The sequence below is a fragment of the Rattus rattus genome, chromosome 17 (genome assembly GCF_011064425.1).
Source record: "Rattus rattus isolate New Zealand chromosome 17, Rrattus_CSIRO_v1, whole genome shotgun sequence".
In the NCBI taxonomy this organism is placed as follows: Eukaryota; Metazoa; Chordata; class Mammalia; order Rodentia; family Muridae; genus Rattus; species Rattus rattus.
Window position 1 is genome coordinate 43,745,987 of NC_046170.1, and position 27,451 is coordinate 43,773,437.

Sequence of the window (27,451 nt, forward strand, 5' to 3'; positions counted from 1 at the left end):
CCCGTCCATGTAATTATTGTTTATTGAGAGAAACTACTCCTTAGCTCACATATTCATGTTTCATAGTTTAGGAACACAGGCCAGCAATGAACTTCTTTTTTTTTTTTTTTTCCTTTTTTTTCGGGGCTGGGGATCGAACCCTGGACCTTGAGCAATGAACTTCTATGGAGCTCAATCCAAAGAATCCTTTGCATTCTAAAATCACTTCACACTCCGAAAGACTCCAGCCTTCCTCATCTCTTCAAAATCTTTCATGGGATCATGATTCCTGTAGAAATCTGCATACGCCTTCTTTCTTGGTTCAGCTGCACCAAACTTACGGGCAGCAGCAACTCCCAGGGCCACAATGAATGCACCAATATGAACCCACAGACGCTTGGACAGAGGATCATGCATCTGAGGTTTCGGCAACAGCGTACTCCTGGTAACCAAGGTCTTCTACACTGATGTCCTTCCCAGTTCTTGGAGAAATGGAGAGCCTTCTGTGTGTCTTTTAAACTTTTTTTTTAATTTATTACAGTTGTAATAGTGTATGGGCAGATACCTACCACAGCATTGTAATCAGAGACAACTTTTGTGAACCAGTTTTTTCCTTCTATTGTGGGAAGGAAAGACCATTGAAAGACCAGCTTGTATTACTAGTGCTCTGTCCTGCTGAGGAATCTTGATGGGCCTTTAATCTTCTTTTTTTTTCTTTTTTTTTTTTTTTTTTTTTTTTTTTTTCGAGCTGGGGACTGAACCCAGGGCCTTGCACTTGCTAGGCAAGCGCTCTACCACTGAGCTAAATCCCCAACCCCCCCTTAATCTTCTAATTCCTTGTTGATATTTAGTCTTTGACTCCACCTTTCCAATATATTTTAAATTTTCTAAATGAGGTTTCAAACTATTAATTTAAAGGTGAAGCCTTGGCCCACAAAGGGACTTGTCCAGCATGTGTCTTGTCAACCTTGGAGAAAAATTCTGATCAGAGTGAATTTTTTTCCTTCTTTCCAGGTCCTGGGGATCCACTTTGGGGTCTCACACATGCTATGCAAGTGTTCTACCATTAAACTACATCTCCAGATTTCTTCTTACTTTTTAGTTTTGAGACAGGGTCCCTCTAAGTTGCCTAGGCTGGCCTTGAACTCACTCTGTATCCCAGAAGACCTTGAGCTTGGGATCCTTCTGCCTCAGCCTCCTCTCTTCCTGGGAGTTCATGGCTGGAGCACCAGGCTCGGTTCTAAGTTCTTTTGGTTAAGTCTGTGTCTTTCTCAGTCTGCGGTTGACAGAAGACAGGATACACTGTTGCTATTCATGGTTGGAGCGCTATAGAAAGGAAGAGATAGATGGCTTTGCTAAAGCCGCCTGTATTCCACCTATTCTGTTAGCTGTGTGGGTCGCTGAGACACTGAAGCTTTAAGTGTGGCTGTGAGCTTGTCAATTTCCACTTCTAGGCTCACCACTTTCACCTAAAAATAATTGCTTTTAAAGCCGAGTTATGGCTTCCTCTTGACCTGTTGGCCTCTTTCTTATGATACAGCCATCACTTTTGCTCATTTAGAATTCTAGTCGTGTTTATTGTTGATGGCTTGTTTTACTTTTTTTTTTTTCAAAACAGGATTTCCCTGTGTAGCTCTGACCATCCTGGAAGCTGCTGTGTAAACCACGAGTGCATGGGACTCACAGAGTCCCCAGCCTCTGCCTCCCGAGTGAGCGCTGGGATTAAAGGCATGTTCTGCTGTCACCACCTCCACCGCCACAGCCTGGCTCTGGTGCATTTTATTTCAGGTATTGGGTTCTCATCTCTCCAAGTTCTATTTGGACCTCATCTCTTTAATTTCATTCTTACTTTTTCTTCTACTTCCCTGTGCAGTGGACTGCATTTCTACAGTATACGGACGGACATGGCTGTGTGTAACAGCGCCTTCTTTCCTATTGCTCCTGCTCTGGTTTGCTGATATATTTTTTTTTTCCCTCCAGATAATGGGTTGCTATGTTTTGCTTTTTTCTTGCCTAGTGACTTTTGGCTGCATGGCAGACATTGTGGAATTCATATTTTTGAGGTGTCGGATTTTTTTGATGACCTTTTCAAGTGTCAGGCTTCCTGCTGGCAGGGGATTAAGTTACTCTGAGTCAGTTTGCTGCCTCCTAAGCTCCTGCTGACTCTCTGAGCTGCAGTCCCTGTCTCGGGCGGATTCATCCTGACCACGCACGCGATGTTGTGTGAGCAACCAGGAGTGAGGGGCGTGAGTCGTTCCCTCGCACATGTGAACCCGGGAATGATCCTATCACTGTTCTGATCTCTCTTCTGGTTCCCAGGACCTCGAACTGCAACACCAATGGCCGCCAACTGACCCAGGTGCATGCTGGGCCGTTGCAGAGCTGGATCCAGTCTGAGCAGTGGCCTCTACTGTTTGCTTCCCACGGTCTACAACATCTTTGTTTATTACACTTTTGTTCTGTTCTTCAATTGTGCAGAGGGGAGCTCTACCTACTGTGGCTCATGTGGGTAGAGGTGAGCTCTACAACACGCTGAGAGCGTCTCTTGGCAGAGAGAGAAGCATGTTGAAGGTCAGAGAGAATTATGGAATCCATTACTCATGGTGCAAAATACATTTCTCTCGAAGACCTACGGTTGGGTGTGGAGGTGCATACTGTAGGTGGGAATGGAGAGGTGGGAACGGAGAGGAAGGAGAACTGAGTTCAAGGGCAGCCTGAAGCTACACATGGAGAACCTGTATTAGAAAGGGGGGGGCTGGGTATGCAGCTCAGGTGATACAGAGTGTGCCTAACACACACACACACACACACACACACACACACACACACACACACACGCCTGAGTTCTGTCCCCAACACTCTTCTGTAAGATCACCCTTGGCCATATGGAAGCTTGAAAGCAGTCTGACTTGCATAAGACTCTGTCTCAAAACCAAGCAGCCAACCCAAAATCATTCGGGCCATCTGCAAACTCTGGAGGATGGAGGACGGACAGATGCCCTCACAGCACCAGTCAGAAGGGGGTCTGACAGTAAGCTTTCGAAGCACTTCCTGGTGACATCTCTGTGATGCGGGAGGCTCTGCTGCTGGAGAACATGGTGGATGATGAAGGCCCACTGGAGGAGTCTGAGAAGATCTGACTAGAGAGGTGGGGGACCAGAGGCTCAAACTGCCAGCCACAGACTTGCGAAGACACCAACCAAAAACAAGACCTGAATGAAAGGAGTGTAGTCTGAAAGGATGCACTTGGCCATGACACCATGATTCAGAGCCAAGGCACTGTTGACATATTTCTGAGCTGTCACAGAGGGAGATGGATGCCAGACAGAGTCACCTGTGAGCGATCCTGTGTCTCTAAGCATCCCAGGCCCGTCAGTGAAGCTATCCTTGGATCTTTCACTCGGTTGCTATCTAAAAGTAAAGGACAAAAGGCTGGGTGATGGCTCAGATGGGGAAGCACTTGCTTATGCAAGCCCAACCTGCATACAATTCCCACAGTGGTGGGGTGATGGGCTGTGCCAGCACTGGAGAGGCAGAATGATCCCTGGCACTTACTGGCCAGCTACCCTAACCTACACGGAGCTCTAGGCAAGTGAGAGGCTCTCTCTCAAAGAACAAGGTGGACAATAACTAAGGAACAGCATCTGAGGTTGACTGTAGTCTCCAGACATACACAGGCGCTTATGCACTGCACAGATGCACAATCGCACACACAGGAACACACACATGTTCACGTTCACAAGAGGATGGGTATAGGATACTCAGTACCATTCAATCTCAGCACTCAGGAGCCTGAGGCAGGAGTACTGTTAAAAGGGTAGCCTGATCTACATAGTGAGTTTCAGGCCACCCAGGGATACACTGGAAAACCGTGTCTCAAAACAAACACAAAACAAAACCAAAAACAACAACAAAAACACGAGAAGGCTCTACACCAAGACACCAAGACTTGGGGATCTGAGCTAAAGCCGCAAGACCTACCATGGTAGACGAAAAGAACAGAATCTGCCCTCCAAATGCACACTGTGGCACATGTGCTCACACAAAATAAGCAAATAAACATAACTGTTAAAAGATGAAAGGAAAAGATTTGATGTGTCCCTCATTGGTAGAACACTTACCCAGCAGGAGGGCAGCCCTCCCCTTCAGCAAGAGGGCAGCCAGGACGTCCATGCACAATCCGAGTCTAGAGCTGGAGTATGTGTCTGGTGTTGGCCACAAGATACATCCAGGGGGCATCTCCCCAGGGTTACCGATCCACCTTCTCTGACCTCATGATGCCAGAGACCATAATATCGTCCGATATCAGGATGTACCCAGGACTGTGGTCCCTGGGAGGATGCCAGAGCTGGCTTCATGTGCATATAAGCCCTGCTTAATGGTGCTTACACAGCATGAAATCGAAATTGCTTGGCGGTGTGCTCCCTGAAGCACCTATGTTTAAGTGATGCGTGACTTTAATTGAATACATGGAAAGGGGACTAAAACTCCCTTTATTATCAAAAGGTAAGAAAAGGTTTACTTTTCCAAACCTGGTGAGAGTAGTCTATGCCACAAGCAGAGGGCACCTAGCACAGAAGGTGGACTGCCTGCCTGTGGCATGGGCCACCACAGCAGATGCCAGGTTCCCTCTCAGCTCCAGCTGGACAACACCCGGCATGGCAGGCCAGCTTCTGGGTTAAATCCAGGCCAGCTCGGCAGGTGCCAAGGGCAAGGAAACCTTCTCCAATGGGAAATCCCACAGAGAGGCAGGTGGCAACATGACTTTAGATACTCCATTGTCTCCATGGCATTTATGTATGTATGCGGTGGTGGTTGGGAAGATAGACACAGGCCACAGCATTCGTGTGACAGTCAGAAGACTCCTGGTGAGAGAAAGTTCTTCCTTTCACTATGCGGGTCTTGGAAGTCAAACTGACTCAGGTTGCCTTCACCCACTGAGTCACCTCCCCAACCCATGGTTTTGCTTTTGAGACAGAGTCTCATGTAGGCTAGACTGGCCTCTCGCTAGTTTTGTAGCCGAGGATGAACTTCTGCCTCCATCCTCAGGGAGCTGGGATCATTGGCTTATGCAGTGCTGGGGCTAGAACCAGAAGCTTAGAGCATGGTAGGCAAGCGCTTGACCAACAGAGCTGCACCCCCAGCCCTCCATCATCCCCAGCCCTCAACGGCACCAACAACTCTCTGCTGACCTCTTCGTTGTCCCCAGTCAGCACTGACACTTATGTAGCACCGGGGTCTCTGTTTCTGTACAGGTTCTAGCAGTGGCAACAGCAGTTGAGCCCCCAGAGAAGGGCTGGTTTATCATTTTATAAACTTATGGGGAATAAAACTCATTCATTTATTTTTTTAAAAAAATTATTTACTTATTTATTTACTTATTCATTACAAGTAGCTGTCTTCAGACGTGCCAGAAGAGGGCATCAGATCCCATTATAGATGGTCGTGAGCCACCATGTGGTTGCTGGGAATTGAACTCAGGACCTCGGGAAGAGCAGTCAGTGCTCTTAGCCACTGAACCACCTCCCCAGCTCATTGATTTCATTCATTTCAAAAATCAACTATGTTAAAACAAACAAACAAACAAACAAACAAACAGGGAAGAAGATTGGCATCGGTTGTTCTGAGCAAGCTGCCTGCTCATAAACTGCACGTCACTATTTAAGTACTCAGTGTCTGTCTCAAGTGATTCTGCCCAAGGACTGTTGAGGCGAATTCTGCAGTCTGGACTCCTCAGTCTTCCCATTCTCCATTTTTGCCCTGGGCAACACAATGGTGTAACATCTCAAAGATGTGTATCTCTGGTTCCTGAGCACCTGGCTCCTACGATGTAAATGAATACGGAGCGGAGGTGGTCCATAGTCTTTCTTGAAGAATTTCAGTCTCCCAACCCACCAAGCCACCATCTCGCCCACCTGCTGTGTACACAGCTGGAAGGCGGGGTCTGCCTTCTGCTTTCTCTACAGATACATTGTTGTCATGCAGAGTGAAATTTAGGGCTGGCAGAGGAGCCCATACCTGTAATCTGAGCACTTGGGAGGTCCAGGCAGGAGGTTCACCCAAAATTGGAGCCCAGCCTAGTTTATTTAGCTACTTGTAGGCCTGCCAGGGTTTCGGAGAGGAAAAGCCTATTTAAAAAAAAAAAAAAAAAAAAAATCCAAAGCCAAACAAACCATACTAGAGTTTGACTGATACTTAGTAACTGCTCTTGAAGTTAACTTTGTCCTCTCAATGGAGGTGATACTTTGAATTTGTTTACCCTTAGCTACTCAATGAAGTCGTTGTAAACAATCTCCAGACTTCAGTAGCCCCAGGCAAGACTCCGCCAACTTTCCTCTGTAAGGGTGGAGGAGACAAACAGAACAGCAGAAGGCAGAGAGCAGGGAATTTAATCCATGTGTTGGAGAAGAAGGAACAGATAAAGGTTTGCTGGCCTCCAAACTCGTCTTTGGAGACACTAACAAGAACTTTAGATTGAAACTGAGAAAGAAACTGAGGTGGGGCAGAAGGTCTGTAAGATTAACCAGTCCCGGTCAAGATGTGAGCCCACCCATCTTATCTCTGCTTTGCTATTTAAGGCAATCTACGGGACTTCTTAGTGCTTGAAGGAACAATGGTTCTCATGAAATGGTTACTTCTGCTCCAGGTGAAGCCTCGCCCTCATAGATAATTACCTTCGTAGCAGGGCTGTTTGTCCTTGAGACTCCGCTGTTCCTAGAATGGGTGACTGCAGGTTTGGGACAATGGCTCATATCAGCCTTAAAGGGGGGTGAGGTAGGCTAGACAGACATTCCTTGAGGGGTATACAGAGTCAAGCAGATGACCCAAGGTATAGGAAATACCAATACAGTAAAGACAACGGTGCCAGGCTTCATCCTGAGCACAAGAGAGAAGTCAGACTTCTCTCTTCTTATTAGACGCAGCTCTGAGTGCCTGACATGGGACTGTCCCTCTCCATACCACTGTAAACAAATGTGCTAGGTAATTGCCCCATTAAATTGGTCACGGAATTACTTTGACATGGCTCTGGATGAAACCTCTTGCCAAGGCTTCCGAGGGGCTCTGGGCTCATTGCCTGGTCCTTGGTTGGAACCAGCTGTGGCACCACCCGTTTTTATGGCGCCCCTCTCCAGTCCCTCTCTCCAGGGCTCTCCACTATTACCACCCCACAGAGGCTAAATGCTTTCTTCATTTGCCTGTAACCAGGTTGTCACTCTTCTCTTCTCTGCCTCAGACCTCTGGACATACTCTTTAGGATCTGACTGAGGGCCTCTTCATAAAACCCATCTTGTCTGGCATCCTGAAACAACCTGGATTATTTCTTTTTTTTTTCTGGTTGAGCATTTTCTGGGAGAGGTCTCCTTTGCTAACAGAGGTGCAATGTTGGTGGGTGCCACCTCCCCTCCTCTTCCTCCCCCCACCTTTCTCCTCCCCCCCACCACGGGGGTGTGTTAAGTAGCGCAAAGTCCTCTCAGGAGCAGAATTTGGTTGCCAGCATCTCAAAGACAAGAAGCCCATGGTGGGTAGTTTTGTTTCCCTCCATTATTTGCAGACATTCTAGGCCCAGCAACGACCAGTAATAAACACCTGTTAAAATAATTGATTGATTGACAGCCAGCTGGGCCCGCCGGATGTTTCTGTCTGGCCCCAATGTCTGGGATTTTTTCGTTTTCAGTAAAACTTGTAATTATTTTCATTGCAACTATTCACCAGATTCCCTGCCTGTGTCGTTTACTTTCTTCTAACTTTTCACTTGGAAATGCTTACGACATAGATAAAAGGCCTCAAGTACCGAAGAGAGATGGCTCCATCCTGCTCTCTGCCTGACTCAACAATAAATGTTTCCACATGCATTTTCTCTTTCTTTCTCTGTCTCAGTGTAGTATTCACAATGCTCTCCATAAATATAAATACTTTTTTTTTGGCTGGGATATTTGAAAGTAAGATGCAGACATTAAGACGTCTCTCTCACAAATATGCTAACACAGTTCCTGAAAAGGAGGACATTTTCTGCATAACCACAGTAACATTGACCCAGCCAAGGAATTAATAATCATCTCAAAGCGTGACCCAAGAGCCCGTCACTCGTTCTCCAGTTGGTGGAGTTTGCTTTTGGGTCAGACAAGGATGACCTTATGTTGGGTTCTGGTCTGGTTCCTACACACCCATTAGTGTGTCGAGGCATCTCAGAGTCACTGTTCACACGGGCCAGTCGCCTTCTCTGATTCTGGGCTGGCGGAGACTTGCTCAGACCCAGGTAGGTAGTTTCTGCACCGGCAGCCCAAAGCCCCCATGGTACCTCATCTCCTCACTTTCCAGGAAGGTTCTGCACTTTGAAAAATCACGACATAAAGCACAAAGCAGGGGTCCAAACAGGCCTCTCTGGATCATCCGGAGCCTAGATCCACTGGGAAATGGAGGTTGGATTTCCAGAAGCAAGCCACTGCATAAACTCAGGGCAACCTGCTACTGTGCGAGGGGAAGTAGAGTCCTGATACTGAAGGGATGTCACTCCATGGCCAGGAGGACTCTGCTTCAGAATACAGAAAAGGAAGTGTACAGGCCAAGCATCCTTGAATGTGGACATGAGCAGGGTGTTGTTCCTTTGACATCCTGATTCCTAGCCCAGTTGAGAGTAGCCTAGATCTCGGGGTACCATGGAGGCAAAACTGCTCTGAGTCCTGAACACAGTTGGGAAGGGAGTGGACAGGAAGACTGCCCCTCAGTACACAGCAAGTGTGGCCCCGAGGGAACAAGAATGACTAATGAGGACGTGTAGTGGGCTGCAGGTCACCTCAACATCCAGGTTGGGGATCAGACCTCAAAGCATGGCGTGTTGATCCAGAGGAAGGAGGCTCAGGGACTAGGTCTTCAGGTCTTTATTCCCTGTGCCCCTCCCCCTCCTGCTCCCCACCCTCCCCACATCCTTCCAAGCAACCGGATAGAGCAGGACTCCAGCTCTTCATGCTGGTAGCCCTCTCCCGAAGCCTGTGACCTCCCATACCTTCCCACGAGGAGCTGGTGAACCCTCCAAAGAGCTCCTCTGTCAGTTGTAGCTCAGACTCTTACTCCAGCAGGGGTTCTGTCACATAATTCAGGAGGAAGGAACAACCCAGAGAGGCCAAGACAAAACCTAACGTACAGACCCCACTGGGCCTTCAGCTCGGCACCTGTCTCCTTCCCATGTGATACCTGTCTACGAACTGCACATTTTTGTACAATCTATGATAATCAGGGCATTTTCAGGCAAGACTCTCAGCTCAATGACTAGAGTGTTTGGCTGACCTGCGTGAAACTACAGATTGATGTCGTTGTGCAGGTGAAGACAGACACAAGATAAAACAAGGCCTGTCATTGGACGAGAAGGAAGGGCGGCAGGAACAAAGCTTTAGAAGGAAAGAGAGAGGCAACATGGAGGCAGACGTAGACGGATACTTGCCATGCATCTCTACACAGACACAGGTTGTTATGAATATTTCTTTTTTTTTTTTCCTTTTCTTTTTTTTCAGAGCTGGGGACCGAACCCAGGGCCTTGTGCTTGCTAGGCAAGCGCTCTACCATTGAGCTAAATCCCCCACCCATGAATATTTCTTTTTTTTTTTTTTTTTTTTTTTTTTGGTTCTTTTTTTTCGGAGCTGGGGACCGAACCCAGGCCTTGCGCTTCCATGAATATTTCTTAAGAGATGGATTTCTATAGGCCAATTTATCTTATCTAGGTGGGCGGTTTATATCTTTATCAATCGGTTGTGAGTTTATTGTGTGGATGTATTGTGGACTGAGAATTTAACATACAAATCTGATTGTTGGGTTATCATTTACTGAGTCATGATTTCACCGGGTAGTTGGGAGTTTAGACTTTAACTACCAGGGGGCAGTTGCTGGGAGTGTGGACAGAGTCCATGGCAGGGAGCCAGGATAGGCCAGCCCATGCTGGTCTTCTAGAGCCCTGAGTTTACTGGGTAGCTGGAACCAGAGAGTTCATGGCTTGTAGAGAGCCGCCGGGAGAGATACTAACCTGAGATAAATTATGGTTAGTTCCATATGGCCCCACAGGTGCCGTAACTAACTCCACACTGGAATGTCTCATGGACCGGGTCTGAGAGTACTTGGGGGCAGCGTGGAGCCACTGAGATAAAGATATTCCACAGTGCCACGTGGCCCTATGGGTGCCAATGCTAGCACGCCATAAGAGGTTAAGACTTTTTAAAAATATTTACCACAACATGAAACACTGAGTTGAAATCTGAGTACTACATAACCTGGGTGTGGTGGTAACCCTAGCACTCGGGAGATGGGGGCAGGAAGATCAGGGGTCCAAGGGTCTTTCTCTACTAAAAAGGGGGACTTGAGACCAGCCTGAGGTAACTGAGATCCTAGCTCAAAGCAGAGCATCGAAAACAAAGAAACCAAGTCTGGATGTCTTTATTTTGAAGCCTCCCAGGACCGAGAAAGTTCTGGTAAAGGAAATCTGGGGGTTTGGGATTTAGCTCAGTGGTAGAGCGCTTGCCTAGCAAGCGCAAGGCCCTGGTTCGGACCCCAGCTCGAAAAAAAAAAAAAAGGAAAAAAAAAAAAAAAAGAAAATCTGTTCTGCCCTGCTCTTGCTCACCCATCCTCTGACACCAGAATGTTGGGCTGTTGTGGATGGTTTCCCATCTTACGCACATATGTCCTGAGGCCTGGATGCTTCAGTGAGAAAAGAACAATTCAGAATTGCAAGGGACCATGACACTAACCATTCAGCTTCCAGACACATAATCCACAAAGCCCTGGACCTAGGGAGGCTCCAAGAAGGCTACCTGAAAGTTCAGGAGACAAAGCATCTCTCCAGTGTGGGAAGAGCCCCTCTTAGGGTTTACCTGACACTCTTAGTGACCTGACAGCCCTCACAAAGGGGACAGTATTGCTTCCATGCTCCCAGGAGGCTGCAGACCCATCTGATGAGAGCTGTCCCTGCTGGATAGTTCCAGTCACAGGGCTCCAAGAATGGGGGACAGTGACAGGGCAACTGCCCATGTGGTTTCACACTCTAGCACACAGAGTAACTTTTCTCAATGCTCGTCACAGAGAGTTGAGGTGAAAGAAGCAAGATTTGGCATTCTTTATTTCTGCTGAAAAGCATTTTGTCTGTGGGAAAATGCATATAGCTTTGTCGTACAGCCTGTCGGCCTTTCTGGGCACATCCACGCACCAGCGCTGGGCCTCTCTGGTCGGCATGCTAAGCAGTAGAGAGAGATGAGCAGTACAGTATGGTCAAGCACGCACTCACAGCCTACGCTCTCTGGCTCTATCACCCTTAGATCTGATTTCTGGAGGCGCCTTAGCCCCACACCGCACTGAGAACGGATTAGAATAGTGACTAGCTTGTCTGTGACCAGCACCCAGCATGCAGTGAGCCTGTCACTGAGCTCCACCGGTTCAGGGTGATGGAATTCTTTAGCCTAAACCTTGGTAATACAGCACTCCTCGTTCACAGCACAAGTCGGGAAATTTCTGGGCAGGCACAGAGGCTGGTCACCATCGTGTCTTGTGTCCCTAAGAGCTGCTAACAGCTAGACATAAAAAGTGTCCTTCTGGGGTTGGGGATTTAGCTCAGTGTTAGAGCGCTTGCCTAGCAAGCACAAGGCCCTGGGTTCAGTCCCCAGCTCTGAAAAATAGAAAAGTAAAAAAAAAAAAAGTGTCCTTCTTATGAACCGCAGCCGCAGCATCTCCTGGGAGTGTGGTAGAACCTGGGAAGGATGTTTTAAATATCTTGACAAACTATCTGTGTCTACATGGTTTAGATTGCGAGGGGTGGAGAATTCTGATTGTTTAATATCGGTCCTTGATATTGCTCTGGTCCTAGAGTCTAAGACACGGCTTGAGCAGTCTGAAGACTTGAGCTCCATCCCAGCACCCAGGGGAAAAGCCAAGTGTGGTGGCACGTCCTTGAAATCCCAGCACGGGGACGTGAAGTCAAGTAAAACCTCTGTACTTATTGTCCGGCCAGCCTACCCCACTTGGTGAGTTTCAGGTCCCAGTGAGAGACCTTGCAACCAACTTGAGGTTGACCTTTGGCCTCTGCACAGGTGTGTGCACCCACACTCCTACACCCACGATATATCTTGTTTCTATTCACATAGCCATAATTATCTACTTTCTCCATGGCAATATTAAACAGTTCCCCATCTATCATCTATAATTTTATCACTTATTAAAGACGAGAGAAGTGTTTCATACTAATGAGATTAATGCGTTAAAGACTAAATGTTGGCAGAATATTTGATACTCCGGGACACTGAGCACTGTCAGAGTTTTTCAGAGTTCGTCAATATTTTTGATTTTATCGTCGTCAATGCTACGAACTCTGCTTCACATAAGTACACATTAGAAAATGGAGTAAGTACGTTTAGAGACATTTCAGAAATTGTTGGGAAATTCAGCCCTAACCCCAAGCCAAAATTCATTTAACAAACTTTTGAATGAAACTCAAGCCAGCACCTCAGACACCAATTTTTAAAATCGATGTCCTAATGCAGCCCAGAGATCACACCAATCTGATACGTGCTGGGAGAGATGGTAGAAAAATATTAAAAGTCTGTTTCCTGTGATTAAGCTGTCATGTTTCTACTGAGTCAGAAAACTGGATGTACAGAAAGTGTACTTCAGTTCATAGCACACAGAAGTCTTCAATCTGAGCCTAGTGTTCCAGTGTTTGGTTGCTGTTGACTGGCATGATGCCGTGCATAGTACATGTGCACATATGTGCTTTCTGTGCAGAACTGAGGCTGTAGTGAAATCTCATGACTTGACACAGCCAAGCACAGCCAGAAACACCTCAGATCAATTAAACATTTGATTCTGAAGTTTTGCTCATCGTGTATTTTGAAAACTTTTATTGTAGCCAAATTTTCGGTAATCTCTACATTCATCCTTTGTCATCCAACCCCCTTTGAGTTTTTCAGGTTTCTCTGTGTAGTCTTGGCTGTCCTGGAACTTGCTCTGTAGATCAGGCTATCCTCAAACTCAGAGATCCTCCTGCTTCTGCCTCCAGAGTGCTGGGATTAAAGGTAAGCATCACTACCTGGCTTCCACATTCATTCTTTTTTTTTTTTTAAATTTATTTGAACAGACTTTATTTATTCTATGTATATGATGAGTACACTGGTGTGTCAGACACATCAGAAAAGGGCGTCAGATCCCATTACAGATGGTTGTGAGCCACCATGTGGTTGCTGGGAATTGAACTCAGGACCTCTGGAAGAGCAGTCAGTGCTCCTAACCACTGAGCCATCTCTCCAGCCCCCCACATTCATTCTTGATCCACAGTTTTAAGACCCTGAGGTTCAGACACGGTGAGTGGTCCATGAGCAGGTAACAACGATACTGGAACCGTGATCACGTGCTACTAAAAACATATGGCTGTCTCTACTATACAGTCAACAACTATACAGTCAGGGAATGAAGCACTTCGGACTTCTGGAATGAAAGCATTGGATTGTACGTGACAGCTCTAGAGCTGTGCCCTGCCAGGGGGGCAACAGCACTCATTGCTTGACCCACAACAAGTATAGAAACCACACACTGCATCTCCCATCTGGAGACCCAGGCTTGCGTCCTTAACAGGACAGTCTCTATTCTCTACCCGTTTGAAATGAAGCCAACTGTCAGAATCCAGCAACTAAAACTGCTTTTCAAAGCAGATGCCCTGAAAATTACAGGGACGTTGTAGCAGTAGTATAGAGAGCTCACACATGGTACCCAGATTCCCCCGAGGCTGGAGTTACAGATGGTTGTGAATCTCAGTGTGGATGCTGGAAATCCATCTGGGTCCCCCGCAACAAGTGAGCCCCCCACTGAGCAGATTCTCCAGCTCTCTCCACCTTAACTTGTGAGCTGGGGTTTCTCACTGAACCATGGTGATGAGCTGGACAGCAAGGCCCTGGATTTTCCTTTGTTTCCCTGGTGCTGGGATTATAGATGTGTGCTAGCATGCCAAGTCTTTTGTGTAGATGCTGTGGATCCCAAATGAGGTCTCCATGCAAGTGCAGCCAGCACTTTATCTGTTGTGTCTGCTGCAGGGGTGACACCCCACTCCTTCCCACATCATCAAGAGAGTTTCCCTCTTCTCCACATATGGACCCATCGTGACCAGTATGGACTCACAGGTTTAGATTTTCTTCAATATTTGTTTTGAAGGGACCATCTTAGGTTTAGTTGGGGTGGCTGGCACTGCAACCTGTCCCCCATGTTGTCCTAACATTGTGATGCTAGCTTCTTTCCTTTTGTTCTGTGTTTCTTGACTTTCTAGTGAGATGTATAGCGAGACTCATCCAGTACTCTCCAAGTGGAGTGTCCACTCATTTCTCCACAGAAGCCGTGTTTAGAGCGGAGCATGGCATAATCTCAGGGGCTGGAGCTCTGGGCACAACTTGGTCTCTTTTTCTGTTGCAGTGATGAAACACTCTGACTAGAGGGAGGAAGGACTTGTTTGCCTCATAGTTCGGGCGACAGTCCATCATGGCGGAGAAGTCACAGCAACAGGAGTCAAGAAGCAAGAGAGGCTTGAATGCATTCTAGCACCTCTCTCACTTTCCTTGTGTCATGAGCAAGCCCAGATCCTCTGCCCAGGGAATGTGAGGCCTACAATTAAGATAGGTCTTAATGTATCAATTAACGAAATCAAGATAATACCTCAGAGGTATAGTCAGAGGTATATCCAGAGGCTGATCTCTGAGGTGATTCTATAGTCTGTCAAGTTGACAACAGCAACCACTACATGGTGGGAGGTGTGCTCATGTCTGCTGGCCGCAACTGGCCAAAGCCCATATATGTATCTATATCTGTATACATAAATACACATGTATCTATATCTGTATCTGTATCTATCTGTATCAACCTGTATCTGTATACATAAATACACATATGTATCTATTTCTGTATCTATCTGTATCTATATACATAAATACATGTATCTATATCTGCACCTATATCTATCCATATCAATCTATATCTGTACACATAAACACACACATGTAGGCAAATATTCACATTGCTTGACTATTAGGGGTGTGTGTGTGTGAAGTGAGTTCTCCCTTAGCTTTGAATCTAGTCCGTAGGAACATTCTTTGCCTTTCTCTATTCTCAAATAATGAAATTCCTAATTCCCCGAACAACAGCTTTATGATTTGATAGATGACATAATGAATAAAATAGTTTAATTTCTACACCCATTATGCTATAGAAAAAGACAATATAGGGAAGGTTCAAAATTCTTTGTAGTCCTTTTATTCTCTGGGCTGAGATATAAGTCCATGCACTTCGTTTACACATTACAAAAAGGCTGGGCACGGTGGTGCATTCCAACTGTCCTAGAGTTTAAGAAGCCAGTGGCAGGGGCTGGGATTTAGCTCAGTGGTAGAGCGCTTACCTAGGAAGCGCAAGGCCCTGGGTTCGGTCCCCAGCTAAAAAAAAAAAAAAGAACCAAAAAAAAAAAAAAAAAAAAAAAAAAAAAAAAAGCCAGCGGCAGAAAGATCAGGAGTGCTTGGCCATCCTTGGCTTCATAGCAAAAACTAAATAAGGACAGACCTTTATTCTTTGGTTCCTTCATGTTCTTCATTGGCAACAGTTGGGTTCAGATATGTGGCTTGGGATTTTGTTTTTATTTTCCTCTCCTCCTCCAGGAGGCTTCCGAGGGGCTCTGGGCTCATTGCCTGGTCCTTGGTTGGCAATGACCAGGCCAACCTGGTCCTCAGGATGGCCTCAAACTTGCTATGTAGCAGAGGATGCCCTTGAACTTGTGCTTCTCTTGCATCCACCTCCTGAGTGTTGGGATTGCAAGCAGGCACCACCAAATCTGGTGTATGTGGTGCAGGCTGGAGCTCAGAGCATGCATTCAGGGCGAGCGCTCTGCCCACTGAGCTACATCCCCTTCTTTCCTATTTTGAACATGTAGATCATTATCAAACCTAGGAAAAGATTCAGAGAGGTTGCTCCTTCCGCCTTGTGTGTCTTTCTCTAGGGGTTCTGGTGGCTCACTGATCTTTTTCTTTCTTTCTTAATGAGACAGAGGTCTCATACTATATAGCCCATGCTAGACTTGAATTTATGACGTAGCCAAGGCTGGCCTCAATCCTCCTGCCTTAGCTCTCAAGTGCTGCAGTTTGCAGGCATGAGACACTATACCCAGCTTTGGCTCGGGAATCTTAATGTTTTCTGATTTATCATTAGTGCGTGTGTTTTACCCAAACAAGCAGATATATTTATGTTTTCTTATTTTCTTTCATTTATATATATATATATATATAAACAGCATATGATAATGCTCTCTGACACTTGTATCGTAGCGTGTCCTGGAAATCTCTGCGTATCTGTTCACAGAAGTCTGCCTTATTCTTTTTTATAGTCTTGCTGACAGTGTTTTGTCAAGCTTTTGAGTTTTTGCCAGTTTGTGGGGGGATAAATAGTATCTCTGTAGCTTTAATTTGAAACGGAGCGAAACTTAACATCTTCGCACACACTTATGGGCTCTTTTTGGAGCATTACTGGGGATTGTTTATAGTTTCCCCCATTTCTTAGAGAACCCCCCCTTAGTGTTTTAAGTTTTTAAATACCAGGAATATCTTTCCTTTACCTACATATATGGACACAGCTTCCTTCAATTTGCCATTTGTGGATATCTCTATTTTTGTAAGACACACAGAGTCAAACGTGACCATGAGAGTGTATGTGTGTGTGTGTGTGTGTGTGAGTGTGAGTGAGTGAGAGTGTGTGTGTCTGTGTGTGTGAACGTGTGTGTGAATGTGAGTGAGTGAGTGTGTGTGTGAGAGTGTGTGTGAGTGTGAGTGAGTGTGTGAGTGTGAGTGTGTGTGTCTCTGTGTGTGAGAGTGTGTGTGAGTGTGAGTGAGTGTGTGTGTCTGTGTGTGTGAGTGTGAGTATGTGTGAGTGTGAGTGAGTAAGTCTGTGTGAGTGAGTGTGTATGAGAGTGTGTGTGTGAGTGTGAGTGAGTGTGTGTCTGTGTGTGAGAGTGTGAGTGAGTGTGAGTAAGTGTGTGAGTGTGTGTGTATGTATGTGTGTGAGTGTGTGTGTGTGTGTGTGTATGAGTGTGTATGTGAATGTGTGTGAGTGTGTATGTGAGTGTGTGTGTGTCTGTGTGTGTGTGAGTGTGTGTGAGTGTGAATGAGTGTGAGTGTGTGTCTGTGAGTGTATGTGTGTGTGTGTGTGTGTGTGTGTGTGTGGTATATGCACATGTGCACATGCATGTGTATATGTAGAGGCCAGAGGAGGACACCTGGTGTCCTGCTCTGTCACTCTCTGCCTTAGTTCATTGAGACAGGGCCTCTTGCTAAACCTGTAGCAAAACTGGCTGGCAGCAAGTCCTATCCATTCTCCTGTCCCAACTAGGGGTTGTAGATATGTCCCCACTCATGGCTTATCAGTGCTGAGATGGAACTTCATATGTGCCAAGCAAGCACATGGAGGACATGTGATGTTTGGAGGGTATAAATAGCACTCAACAGACACTGACAGGGGCTGAGCTAGGCCTGCTTACAGAGCTAGCTGTGCAGCACTTATGGGTGTCGAGTCTTCTCTGATCTTTGCTTCCCTGAGAGAGGCAGAGCCAAGAACTCCTAGTGTTCCTCCTGGTCCCTCCTGCTGACTTGTACTGAGGCTGAGGCCTGGCTGTCTCTGCTAGGTCATACTACTGTTGCTGATTCCTGTTTGCTATTCCTGTTTGACTCTACTAAACTAGACTGCTAGTGTATCCATGAAGTGTTTGCTAATGGATCAGGCTGCTGCTGCTGACCTGTGAACCAAACTGCCGATTTCCAGACAACATAGACAGGAGTTGCTCCAAAGAACCTTTCTAAACAGGTCCACTTCCCCCCATATCATTTTTTCCCCACTACCTCTGGTGGGTGACTACAAGGGAGGATAAAGCATTTAAGAACCATCATAAAAAGTAGGATTTGAAAAAAATTAAAGTTACAATGTGGGGCTTCCAAACTTTTTTTTTTTTCTTTTTCTTTTTTTTCGGAGCTGGGGACCGAACTCAGGGCCTTGTGCTTGCTGGGCAAGCTCTCTACCACTGAGCTAAATCCCCAACCCCTCTTCCAAACTTTTACAGTTGGTTCATACCTCTGTAGCCCATGAGCCTGGAGGCCTGCTATGGGGTCCGTGGCTAGCACGCTTGCCTTGAGCACTGTGTAAATGCATTTTCTTGTGGTCATACTTTTTGCATTTCTCTTAGGAAGTGTGATCCTGCCTGCTACATCTTTATGTCTTCCTTGCCTTTGAATTTTAACTCTGTGTGTGTGTGTGTGTGTGTGTGTTTGTGTGTGTGTGTTTGTGTGTGTGTGTGTGTGTGTGTGTGTGTGTGTGTGTGTGTGTGTGTGTGTGTGTGTGTGTGTGTGTGTGTGTGTGTGTGTGTGTGTGTGTGTGTGTATGTGTGTGTGTGTTTGTGTGTGTGTATGTGTGTGTGTGTGCACTGTGATAAGTGTTTGTGGAAGTGTGTGTGTCATGGTATGCATGTGAAGACTAGAGGACAACTTCTTGTGTGGGCTTGCACCTTCTACCCTGCTGGGGATTTGGCTTCTTTGTTGCTAGTTGGCCTGCAACCTTCTCTGAATTCTGCTCTCTCCATCTCCCACCTCATCAGAGGAGCAGCTGTGAGTCCAGTCACGCACTGCCTTGTCGGATTTCCTGTAGGTCTGGGGATCTGAACTCAGCTCCTTACACTTGCGTAGCAAGCACATTATCCACTGGGGCACTGAGGCACCCAGACCTTCTACTGGCTTAAGTAAGAGGAATCTAATACAAGTGCTAAGGTATGTTTCAGTTATTCCACACCATTTCCCCAAGGTGTGTGGAAGTCACCTTTGATGTGTAGTGTTGACGTTTCCTTTACTCCTGGAGTATTTAGTTTCCAGATGAAAATTGTGGAAAGATATCTATTAAACTGGAAAGTACTCTTGAGTGGTGATGATGCTGGGCTCAAATCCAGAGTCTTGCTCATGGTAGGTAAGAACTTAGCCCCGAGTTACATCCCAGCAGAGATTAACATTTTTTTGGGGGGAAAGGGGTGGAGGATGAGAGTGTTGTTTTGAGACAAGGTTTCTCTGTGTAACCTTGGCTGTCCTCAATAGACCAGATTGACCTTGAATTTAGAAATCACTTGCCTCTGCCTCCTGCTTGCTGGCATTAAAGGTGTGTGTCACCTCCGGCTCAGATGTTAACACTTTAATATCAGTTTTGCTTTACTTTTGAAGTCTCCTTCTCAGTGCCTCTAATACAATGGACTTGGCTCCTCTTTCCTGGCTCTCAACAACTTCTACTGAACCTTTTTACTTGTTTTTCTCATCTCCAATCTCCTCCCCATCCTCTCCATTTCACATGTGAATGTGTGCATAGTGTGCATGTGTATATGCATGTGTGATTGTGTCTGTGTGCAAAGGCCATGTCCTTATTGGTGGGGATAGGTCAGACATGTATACGTGTGTGTGGAGACCAGAGGTTAGTTAACCTGTGGTGTGATCTCCGATAGCTCTCCACCTTATATACTGAAGCAAGGTCTCTTACATCAAAGCTTGCTGGTTCTCGGCTTGTTGAGGTAGCCAGCTTGCCCCAGAGACTACCTGCCATGCACTGTCCCACTGGTAGGCTAGCAAGCCTACCCACATTTTAGGTGTGTTTCTGGGGTTCTAACTCCTGGTCCTCACTTGCATGGTAAGTACTTTAACTGCTGAGCCATCTCTCCAGACTATTATTTCTTCTTCTTCCTCTTCTTCCCCATCTTCTTTGCCTTCATCATCATCATCATCACCACCAGCACCACCACCACCACCATCTTCTTTTTCCTCCTCCTTGCTCTTTTCTGTCTCTTTGTCTCTGTCTCTTTGTCTCTGTCTCTGTCTGTCTCTCTGTCTCTCTGTCTCTCTGTCTCTCTGTCTCTCTCTGTCTGTCTCTCTCTCTCTCTCTCTCTCTCTCTCTCTCTCTCTCTCTCATTTATAACAATATTCCTGGCTCAGCCTCCTAAGTGTTGAGATTACAGGTGACACAACCACCATCAGTCAATGTGTGTGTTTGGGGATGAGGGGGGAGAATAATCAGATGAAATGTTAGGATTCCTTTTCCACACTCAGGATATGACTAATTTTTGTTTTCATTTTGCAGAAGCAGTTTTGCTAGCCTTGACTTCTCAGATAGGAAGCATTTAGGGGCAGGGCTCTGCTTGGGGACTTTCTCTTCTGTCCTCTGCAGTTTTAGTTTTCAACAGATGATGCTGTGCTGGGGGAGGGGCCGCTCTTCTCCTTCATGTTCTTTGGGGTTTGTCCTTCTTCCTCTTCACTCCCTTCACTACCAGGCTTCTGAGGGGCAACGATTGTTCCCACTTATCTGACTTTCCTCCAGAGTCTGGGCGTTTTCAAACCTGTCATCTCTTCAGTTTTTTACAAATCTCTTCTCTGGTCAGTACAGAACTTAGATTCTAGTACTTATGATGTGACAAGCCTGTCTTCTGTGAAGGGCATCTGCAGGAATCGGGTATCTGGTGGGACTGAGTGGCTCTTCCTCCTCACTTCTGAGAAGTCTGAAGTTCAGGTGAGGCTCAAAATCCTAGTAGCCAAAGGCTTGCTGTGCCCTTTGTTCAGAATTGGGCAGACTACCGCCCTGGGAGTCCGTTCCTCTTGCAGTCTGTGCAGATCTGAGAAATATTTGCAGGCTCTCAAGTACTGGAAATTCTTTTCCAGACACAGGAACTTAAAGAGTCACAAGGGCACGGACAAGGTTACAGTCACCAGAGCTGCTGTCAGAGAACTCACTGCCTGCTCTATGAAGTGGGTTACTCTGCTCACCTCATTCCTTCAAGAAAGCAACCAATAGAACATGAACAGATTTAAAAACATAAATTACCATCACTCGCCCCTCTTTTTCATGTTTATTTTAAACCATCACCATTTTGCTCTTAAGAGCAGGCACCGTCATCCTCACAAGTTCCTTGAAATCTACCTTCCCTGTCTTAGTCTTGTTCAGATCGCAGGGCAGTGCGTGCCCATCATCCCACGACTCAAAACTCTGATGCAAAAGGAGTGCTGAGAGTTTGAGGTCAGCTTCGGCTGGATGGTGAGTTCGAGGCCAGACTGGGTTATAGAATGAGACCTTGTATTAAAAATAAAAAGCGAAAATAAAAATAAAAACCCAAGAACCCACTATTGCCCAAATAGTAAATGACATGGACGGTGAGCCGGGGCGACCTCTGCAGACTGGACCATTCCAGGTCTTTGGGGAACCGCGCGCACGCTCCCGCGGTCTCCACCTGCCACTCCCGGGGGCGCGCAGTGGGCGGGGAGCCGCTGCCATGGAGACTCGGCCCCGCCCCCGCGCCCGCCCCTAAGCGTCGATTGGTCGCCCTTTGCTCCCTGACCCCGCCGCCGGGCCGCCGCTTCCTGCCGGGCGCCGAGCGCCGAGCGCCGCGCCGCCGAGCGCCGCGTCTTCCCGCGCCGCCGCCCCGAGCTCCGCCCGCCGCGCGCTCCGCCCGCCGCGCCGCCAGGCTGCCCGGCGGCCGCCCAGAGCGAGGATGCGGCGGCGCTCGCGGATGCTGCTGTGCTTCGCGCTGCTCTGGGTGCTGGGCATCGCCTACTACATGTACTCGGGGGGCGGCTCCGCGCTGGCCGCGGGCGGGGGCGGCGCCGGCAGGAAGGTGAGTGCGCGAGGCCTGTGCGCCGACCCGGGCCTGCGGCGGGGAGGCGCCGTGCACGGAGAGTGCTCCCCGGCTCCGGGCAGCACCCGCGGGGACCCTGGCCCGGACGCGCGCCTCAAGTTTTCTCCGGGCCCTCAGGCCAGAGGCGCGAGCCCCGGCCCTGCCCCGCTCACCCGGGGCTCTGGGTGCAGCGACTTGCCTCCCGCACGCGGGGCGCGGGCACCCGGAGCCACGTACCGCCCTGCGCCAGGATCTTGGGGGCTGTTATCGCGCTGGCGACACTGCGCTCCACTCCCTGTGCCGGGATCGCTGGGACAACCCTCCCGCCGGACTCCCTGCCCCCTGCTCTGCACTCCGCCCAGCTCGCCCCAGAGCCACACACTCCCTGCTCCGGGATCTTGGGGATCATTGTCACCCGAGACCCGGTGCTCCCCCAGCCACATTCCGCCCAACTGGGACCTGCGATCCTCGCGTCTTGCGCCCAGATCTTGGGGATTTCGGTCGGGCTGGAACCGTGGTGCTCCGGCGACGATTCTGCCTGATGCTCCTCATCCTGCACCCGGCAGTGAGGACGGACTGTCGTCCTGCCAGACCTCCCCTCCTACTTATTACACTGCCCACCTCGGCCCTTGGCCCCTCATGGCGGCGGGAACTGCCTAGCCTTTTGCGCTTGCATTTTCTAGCCCCAAGTCCCTCCTTGGTGTGTTGTGTCTGATGGGTTCTGTGGTGAGGCCGTGGGAACCTCGGGTCGCTTAGAACTTACAGGTTCTGATTCGGCAGTCGTCTCGGCTTGGGTGCCGAGTGTGAGGTCCTTGCCTTGGTTGGTGGTGTCTGCTCTGGGATTCTCTCCGGAGGGGTTTGTAATGTTTTACGCTTCAAAATGTAGTTATCTTTCCCAAAAATTTGTAGCCCTCCTCACTTGGTTTTGAGTAACACTACATGACCAGAAAAGAATGGAAATAGACCACGGCCGAGGGAGCCAGAGGATAGGGTCTTGAGTAGGATGATGGTCCATGAGCCGACTTTACCCCTAGTTAGCCGACCAATGTCAAAGGCACATGGCTGACTCCCCTTTTCTCTGGCATCTTCAAGTTATTCCTAGCCACAGTTACGGAGGGAGGGAGGTGGAAGTGTCCTTTTGGCTCTGAAAGAAGTGCATGCTTCATTTTTTTTATTTTCAGTAGCGAAAGTGGAAACAGTGTTTCCCTGTGCTTGGCTTGTGTGGAGTTGAGAGACTCTCAGCCCTGCTTTCTGAATGGTTGGTGTGTTGGGAGCCCCTGTTAGTTTTTAAGTCTAGTGTGCCTGGTGGCAGCGGCTGGTTTTTTGAGAACCATCGTGACTTTGAGCAAGTGTGGTTTGTACCAACTTTGCATCCCCAGGAGACTTCCCTCATCTTGGGAATAGCCTGGCTGCTGACAGTGCTTTTTCTCATCCACACAAAGAAAAAGCAAACCCAGGAAGCCCGGGACCAGCATGGGTTTGTGGAGAGGTACCTGTGGCATCAGACTCCCAAAGATGTCGTCACCCTACCTCTGGGGGTGTCTGTTGGCAAGCAGTTGGCTGGTCTCCCCATTAAAGTCCTCTGGATGCCTCTGAGGTCTAAGCTTTAGGTTTGAAGAATGCCTGAGACCTCTTTGTGATCTGATAGAGACTGTGAGGACCTGGAGTTCTGCTGTCAGTGAGCCATAGACTGTAGTCCTGGCTCCGAGTATCACAGTTCAGTGATCTGCAGGGCAAGGAAGTGGTGTGTAAACCGCAGTAGATTTTGACATTTCAGTAGTGGTCCCATTGATGTAGCAAGGTGGATCCTGAGAGAAGCTGAGGATGCCCCCAAACTGTGGAGTGCCGTCTTGAATCCCTTAGTGGGTTTAAACCCTGGAAGGCTCCCCACATTCAGTTCATCCTCTTGATAAGAGAGAAAATGTGGGATTCCTTTAGTGGGTACAACCTGAGTGTGAGGATAAGGCATGCGTCAAGACTGAAAGTGTGCAGATTCTCTAGCGGTAAGTAGACGGGCATTCCTTCTCATGGTCGGTACTGATCGCACGGGCTCCTGTTCCGTATTTAGTTAGTTCTTCATGCTCTGCTGTTTTATTCCCCAGGGGCCCCAGGCTCCAGGATTGTGCTTTGGGGATTGTCTGAGGGCACCCTGTTAGGATTTTTGCTGCTTCAGCAGAGAGGCCAGGCTGGGCACTGTGTGCCCGGCCTGCTAAACAACAGCTCTGAGAACTGCTGTTCTGAACTGCTGTTCTCCATTTAGCAAAACCCAGGAAGTCAGCTCACCTCAGACTACAGACTGAATGAGCTAAGGAGCTGAAAACCAACTGTCAGCGTTTGCTGGAAAGCCGGGACTCCATGATGCTGTGATTCCGCGGGGCTGAGGCCCCACGTTGGAGCAATTTATGCATAATGTTTAAAATTGCATTTCATTTGTCTAGGTATCTCCCCCTGCCATATTTACTCTTGCCTCCCTAAACTGATGATTTGCACTTCAAGAATGCCTTTCCTTTGAGCATCTTAAATGCTTTAAAATTTTAATCATGTTAAGTTTCCCTGGGGCCCTGGTATGCTGGCAGTGGATGGAGCTGCATAGGAGGGAAGGGATTTCTGTTGAAAGGAAGCTGCCTCTGGCTGAAGTGTAGCAACAGGAAGGGTTCCCAGTCTGAGAGCAGTGAGCTCAGCTGAGAGACCGCACGGCCCCTTCATGGACCGCCTAAGAGCTTGAGGTACGGCTCTTCCTGGGAGCTGGCACCTCTGCTGCATCCCACTCTGGGCCTCAGGTGCAGGTGTTAGGCAGGAAGCACTGGGAGGGGCACTATCGAGGGACCTTTGGTGGGGACACTCATTGGGAGAGCAATAGGTTGATTCTAAGAGCAGAGAAGGGACTTGGGCTATGTTGTCCTGTAGAGGGCTTCCCATGGAAGTGGCTTGTTCACTCGTTCATGTGACTGATTTGGAGGGAACCACTACCACCTTGAGTTAGGTGTGCAAGTGGACAGTGATGGCATGGTGGCCCCAGTGGTGCGGAGGACATCTCGCTTTCTTCCTTTTGCTCAGTGACCTTTCCTCAGTTGCTGCTCATCTCTGCCTCTCCGTTCTCTCATCACCACTGGGAGAGTAGCATCCTTATACCATGACTTTGTTTATTGTGTTATTTATTTTATTTCTTAGGATCATATACTGTTAGTAAGTTATTATTAACTAATACAGGAAGAAGGAAGGAAAGAAAGAGAGGAGAGAAAAATCCCCTAGCCCCAGAAAACGGAGTGAGCCAGGATCCTGTGAGGTTCTTGTTTCTGGCAAACTGTGTGTCCTGGGGTCTTCTTTTGCGTACCTACTGAGGGACAGGTCTGCAGGGTTCCTTCAAGGTTTGCACCGAACCTTGGGTTCTGTTAATGAGCCATTTGTGGGCAAATCCTAGAGACACATGTCCCAGTTCTGGACCCAGCTGTGGTGTCCTAATGGGGTTCCCGATAGCCCAAGTGAGTGAGGGTAAAGTCCATGATGGTGAGAGCGCTCGAGCTGCTCCTGAATCAGGATGGGCTCCAAACTCCCCACTCTTCCCTGACCCCTGGTCAGGAGGAGTAGCTGGGTTTATTGGAGGCTGCCAAGAGGCTGCCACGCAATGTCCTGACCTTTGTCAGCAGGGTAACAGTGATAGGCGTGCAATTTAAGAAAGGCCATTTGCACTAGTGTGACACAGGCCTGTTATCCCGGTACTTAGTGGGGGTGGAAGCAGGAGGATCCGGAGTTCAAGGTCACGGTTTCTTACGCATCACCTTCAAGTCTAGGTCGGCCTGGGCTATATGAGACCCTGCTCCAAAACAACGGTGGGGAGACGGTCAGGGAAAGCCCAGCATAGCCTCATCTACAGCCGTAAGATAAGCCTCCTTAAGGAAAGTAAAGTCCCCTGCTCCAGAATTCTGTTGTGGAGCAGGGAAGTGCAAACACATTAGAAACAGATTGTGACCCACAAACACTAGAAAGCTAGAGAGCTATGCCCTGGACCCTCCAGCAAAGGGGAGAATGAACCAGTTTGCCAGTAGCTAGGGCCGTAGGTCTGCTCAGCTTCCTGGGCGAGCCACTGTGGGGTTGGGCTGGGAGCAGGGAGAGTTTTTCTGAGGGTTTTGGTCTGTTGGAAGAAAGGGAATGAAGGGAGTTTGGGGTGGGGTGGGGTGGGAGTCGGGGGTAAGGGGTGGGTTGTTCATTGCCCTTCGCATCTAAGGAGAGGTATGTGAGGGGGTGGTAGGAAGACAGGGATGCATGTGGCGTCTCTGCGGCTGCCCTAGTCTCGGATTTCTAAGGAACATGATGTCAGCCCCAAGGCTGCTGTGATACTCCTGTCCAAAGTCCTATTAAGAGGTGGCTGCCTGGGCACTGGGGAGAGGCTCAGACAGAGGCCAGGAAGGCTGTAGGTGTTTCTGGGGAGTCCTTGGACAGTCTCCTGCAGGCTCAGCTGAATGCACAGTGGGAAACCTGGGCCTTGGCCAAGCCTGCTCCCAGAGGTCTTGTGTCTCTCTGCAGCCTGTTTGAGAGCTCAGTTTGGTGGTAACACCGAGATTTGCTGGCTAGGCAGAGGGGAGTCATGTATGTAGCCAGACCAGACAGTCTGGTAGCCACTGTCTTTTTTTTTTTCTTCTTCTTCTTCTTCTTCTTCTTCTTCTTCTTCTTCTTCTTCTTCTTCTTCTTCTTCTTCTTCTTCTTCTTCCTCCTCCTCCTCCTCCTCCTCCTCCTCCTCCTCCTCCTCCTCCTCCTCCTCCTCCTCCTCCTCCTCCTTCTTTTTTTTTTTTTCTTTTTTTTTTTTTTTTCGAGCTCGGACCGAACCCAGGGCCTTTCGCTTGCTAGGCAAGCACTCTACCACTGAGCTAAATCCCCAACCCCTGGGAGCCACTGTCTTAAGCACCCAGAGCCCCCCAGGCTCTAATTGCTTGTCTCTCCCTGCCCACCACCCCTGTATTTTTGAGAAAGTCAGTTTCCCTCTTGTCCCCCTTCTCACATCGATCAGCTAAGGGTGAACTCTGTCACCCACTAGGGCTCCTGTGCCCACTTCCCTGTCCTGTCAAAATAGGTGTTACCGGTACCGAGTGTTGGAACACTCACCTCTTGTCAGTGACTTAAGGTCTGGCCTTTCCTTGAGCAGAAGTGCTTGTCTACCCGCATGGTCTCAGCTCCTTCCTGGTGAGGTCTCTTGATGCAAGAACTCAGTAGTGCTTCCCACAAAGGCTGCCCAAGGAGCTTCGAGAACAGGCTTGGTCTCTCTGGGTGGGAAGACTTCCTGACCTGTGGCCTGAGCATTATATTCAGGACTAACTCCAGCCTCAGAGGTTCCCCTGGGAGTATATATCTTAGTCTAGAAGGCCATTTTGTCTCACTTCCCAGAGACTATGGGCCCATTTGGAGTGGAGCCAAGGATGGGCTGTCAGGCTTCAATCCCAGTCAGCTCACCTGCCAAGACCCTGTGCTTTTTTAGGTTCTCATCCTGGAGTGGGTGTGGATCTGCCAGCATCCCCTGATGTGGTTTGAACCCTGAGGCTGGCACACCTGTACTTAGTCTTGCCCTGTAGTATGGGCCCAGGAAGTGTGTGTCGTGTTGAACAGATTGAGTTTCATGTGGGCTGGGTATGTAGAAAAGTAGGTCCTCTTACTTGAACTCTTGTTTGTGGAGCCGTAGTTTGGGTTTTCCTAGGAGCCATATGTCACCCCAAGGCTGGCTGTGACAAAACGTCAGTGGACGGTGGCTGTCTCGGGTCAGGCTAAACCTGTCACCCGCAGCTCAGCCTATCCTTGCTGGCTGTCATC

The 27,451-nt window shown here is 48.4% G+C and overlaps 2 protein-coding genes across 2 annotated transcripts in view; one reads left to right on the plus strand and one right to left on the minus strand.

The window, feature by feature from the left end:
* Positions 1-201: 201 nt before the first annotated feature.
* On the minus strand, positions 202-423 carry LOC116886083 (cytochrome c oxidase subunit 6C-1). The gene has a single exon (XM_032887403.1). It carries the CDS (start codon positions 394-396, stop codon positions 202-204), a length of 195 nt encoding a protein of 64 aa, XP_032743294.1. The 5' UTR covers positions 397-423.
* Positions 424-21,463: 21,040 nt separating this feature from the next.
* Galnt2 (polypeptide N-acetylgalactosaminyltransferase 2) overlaps positions 21,464-27,451 on the plus strand; it is a 112,432-nt gene continuing 106,444 nt past the window's right edge. Inside the window, exon 1 of the mRNA XM_032887406.1 lies at positions 21,464-21,652. Within this exon, the coding sequence (XP_032743297.1) occupies positions 21,530-21,652 (123 nt within the window). The 5' untranslated portion in view covers positions 21,464-21,529. The remainder of the gene's footprint in view (positions 21,653-27,451) is intronic.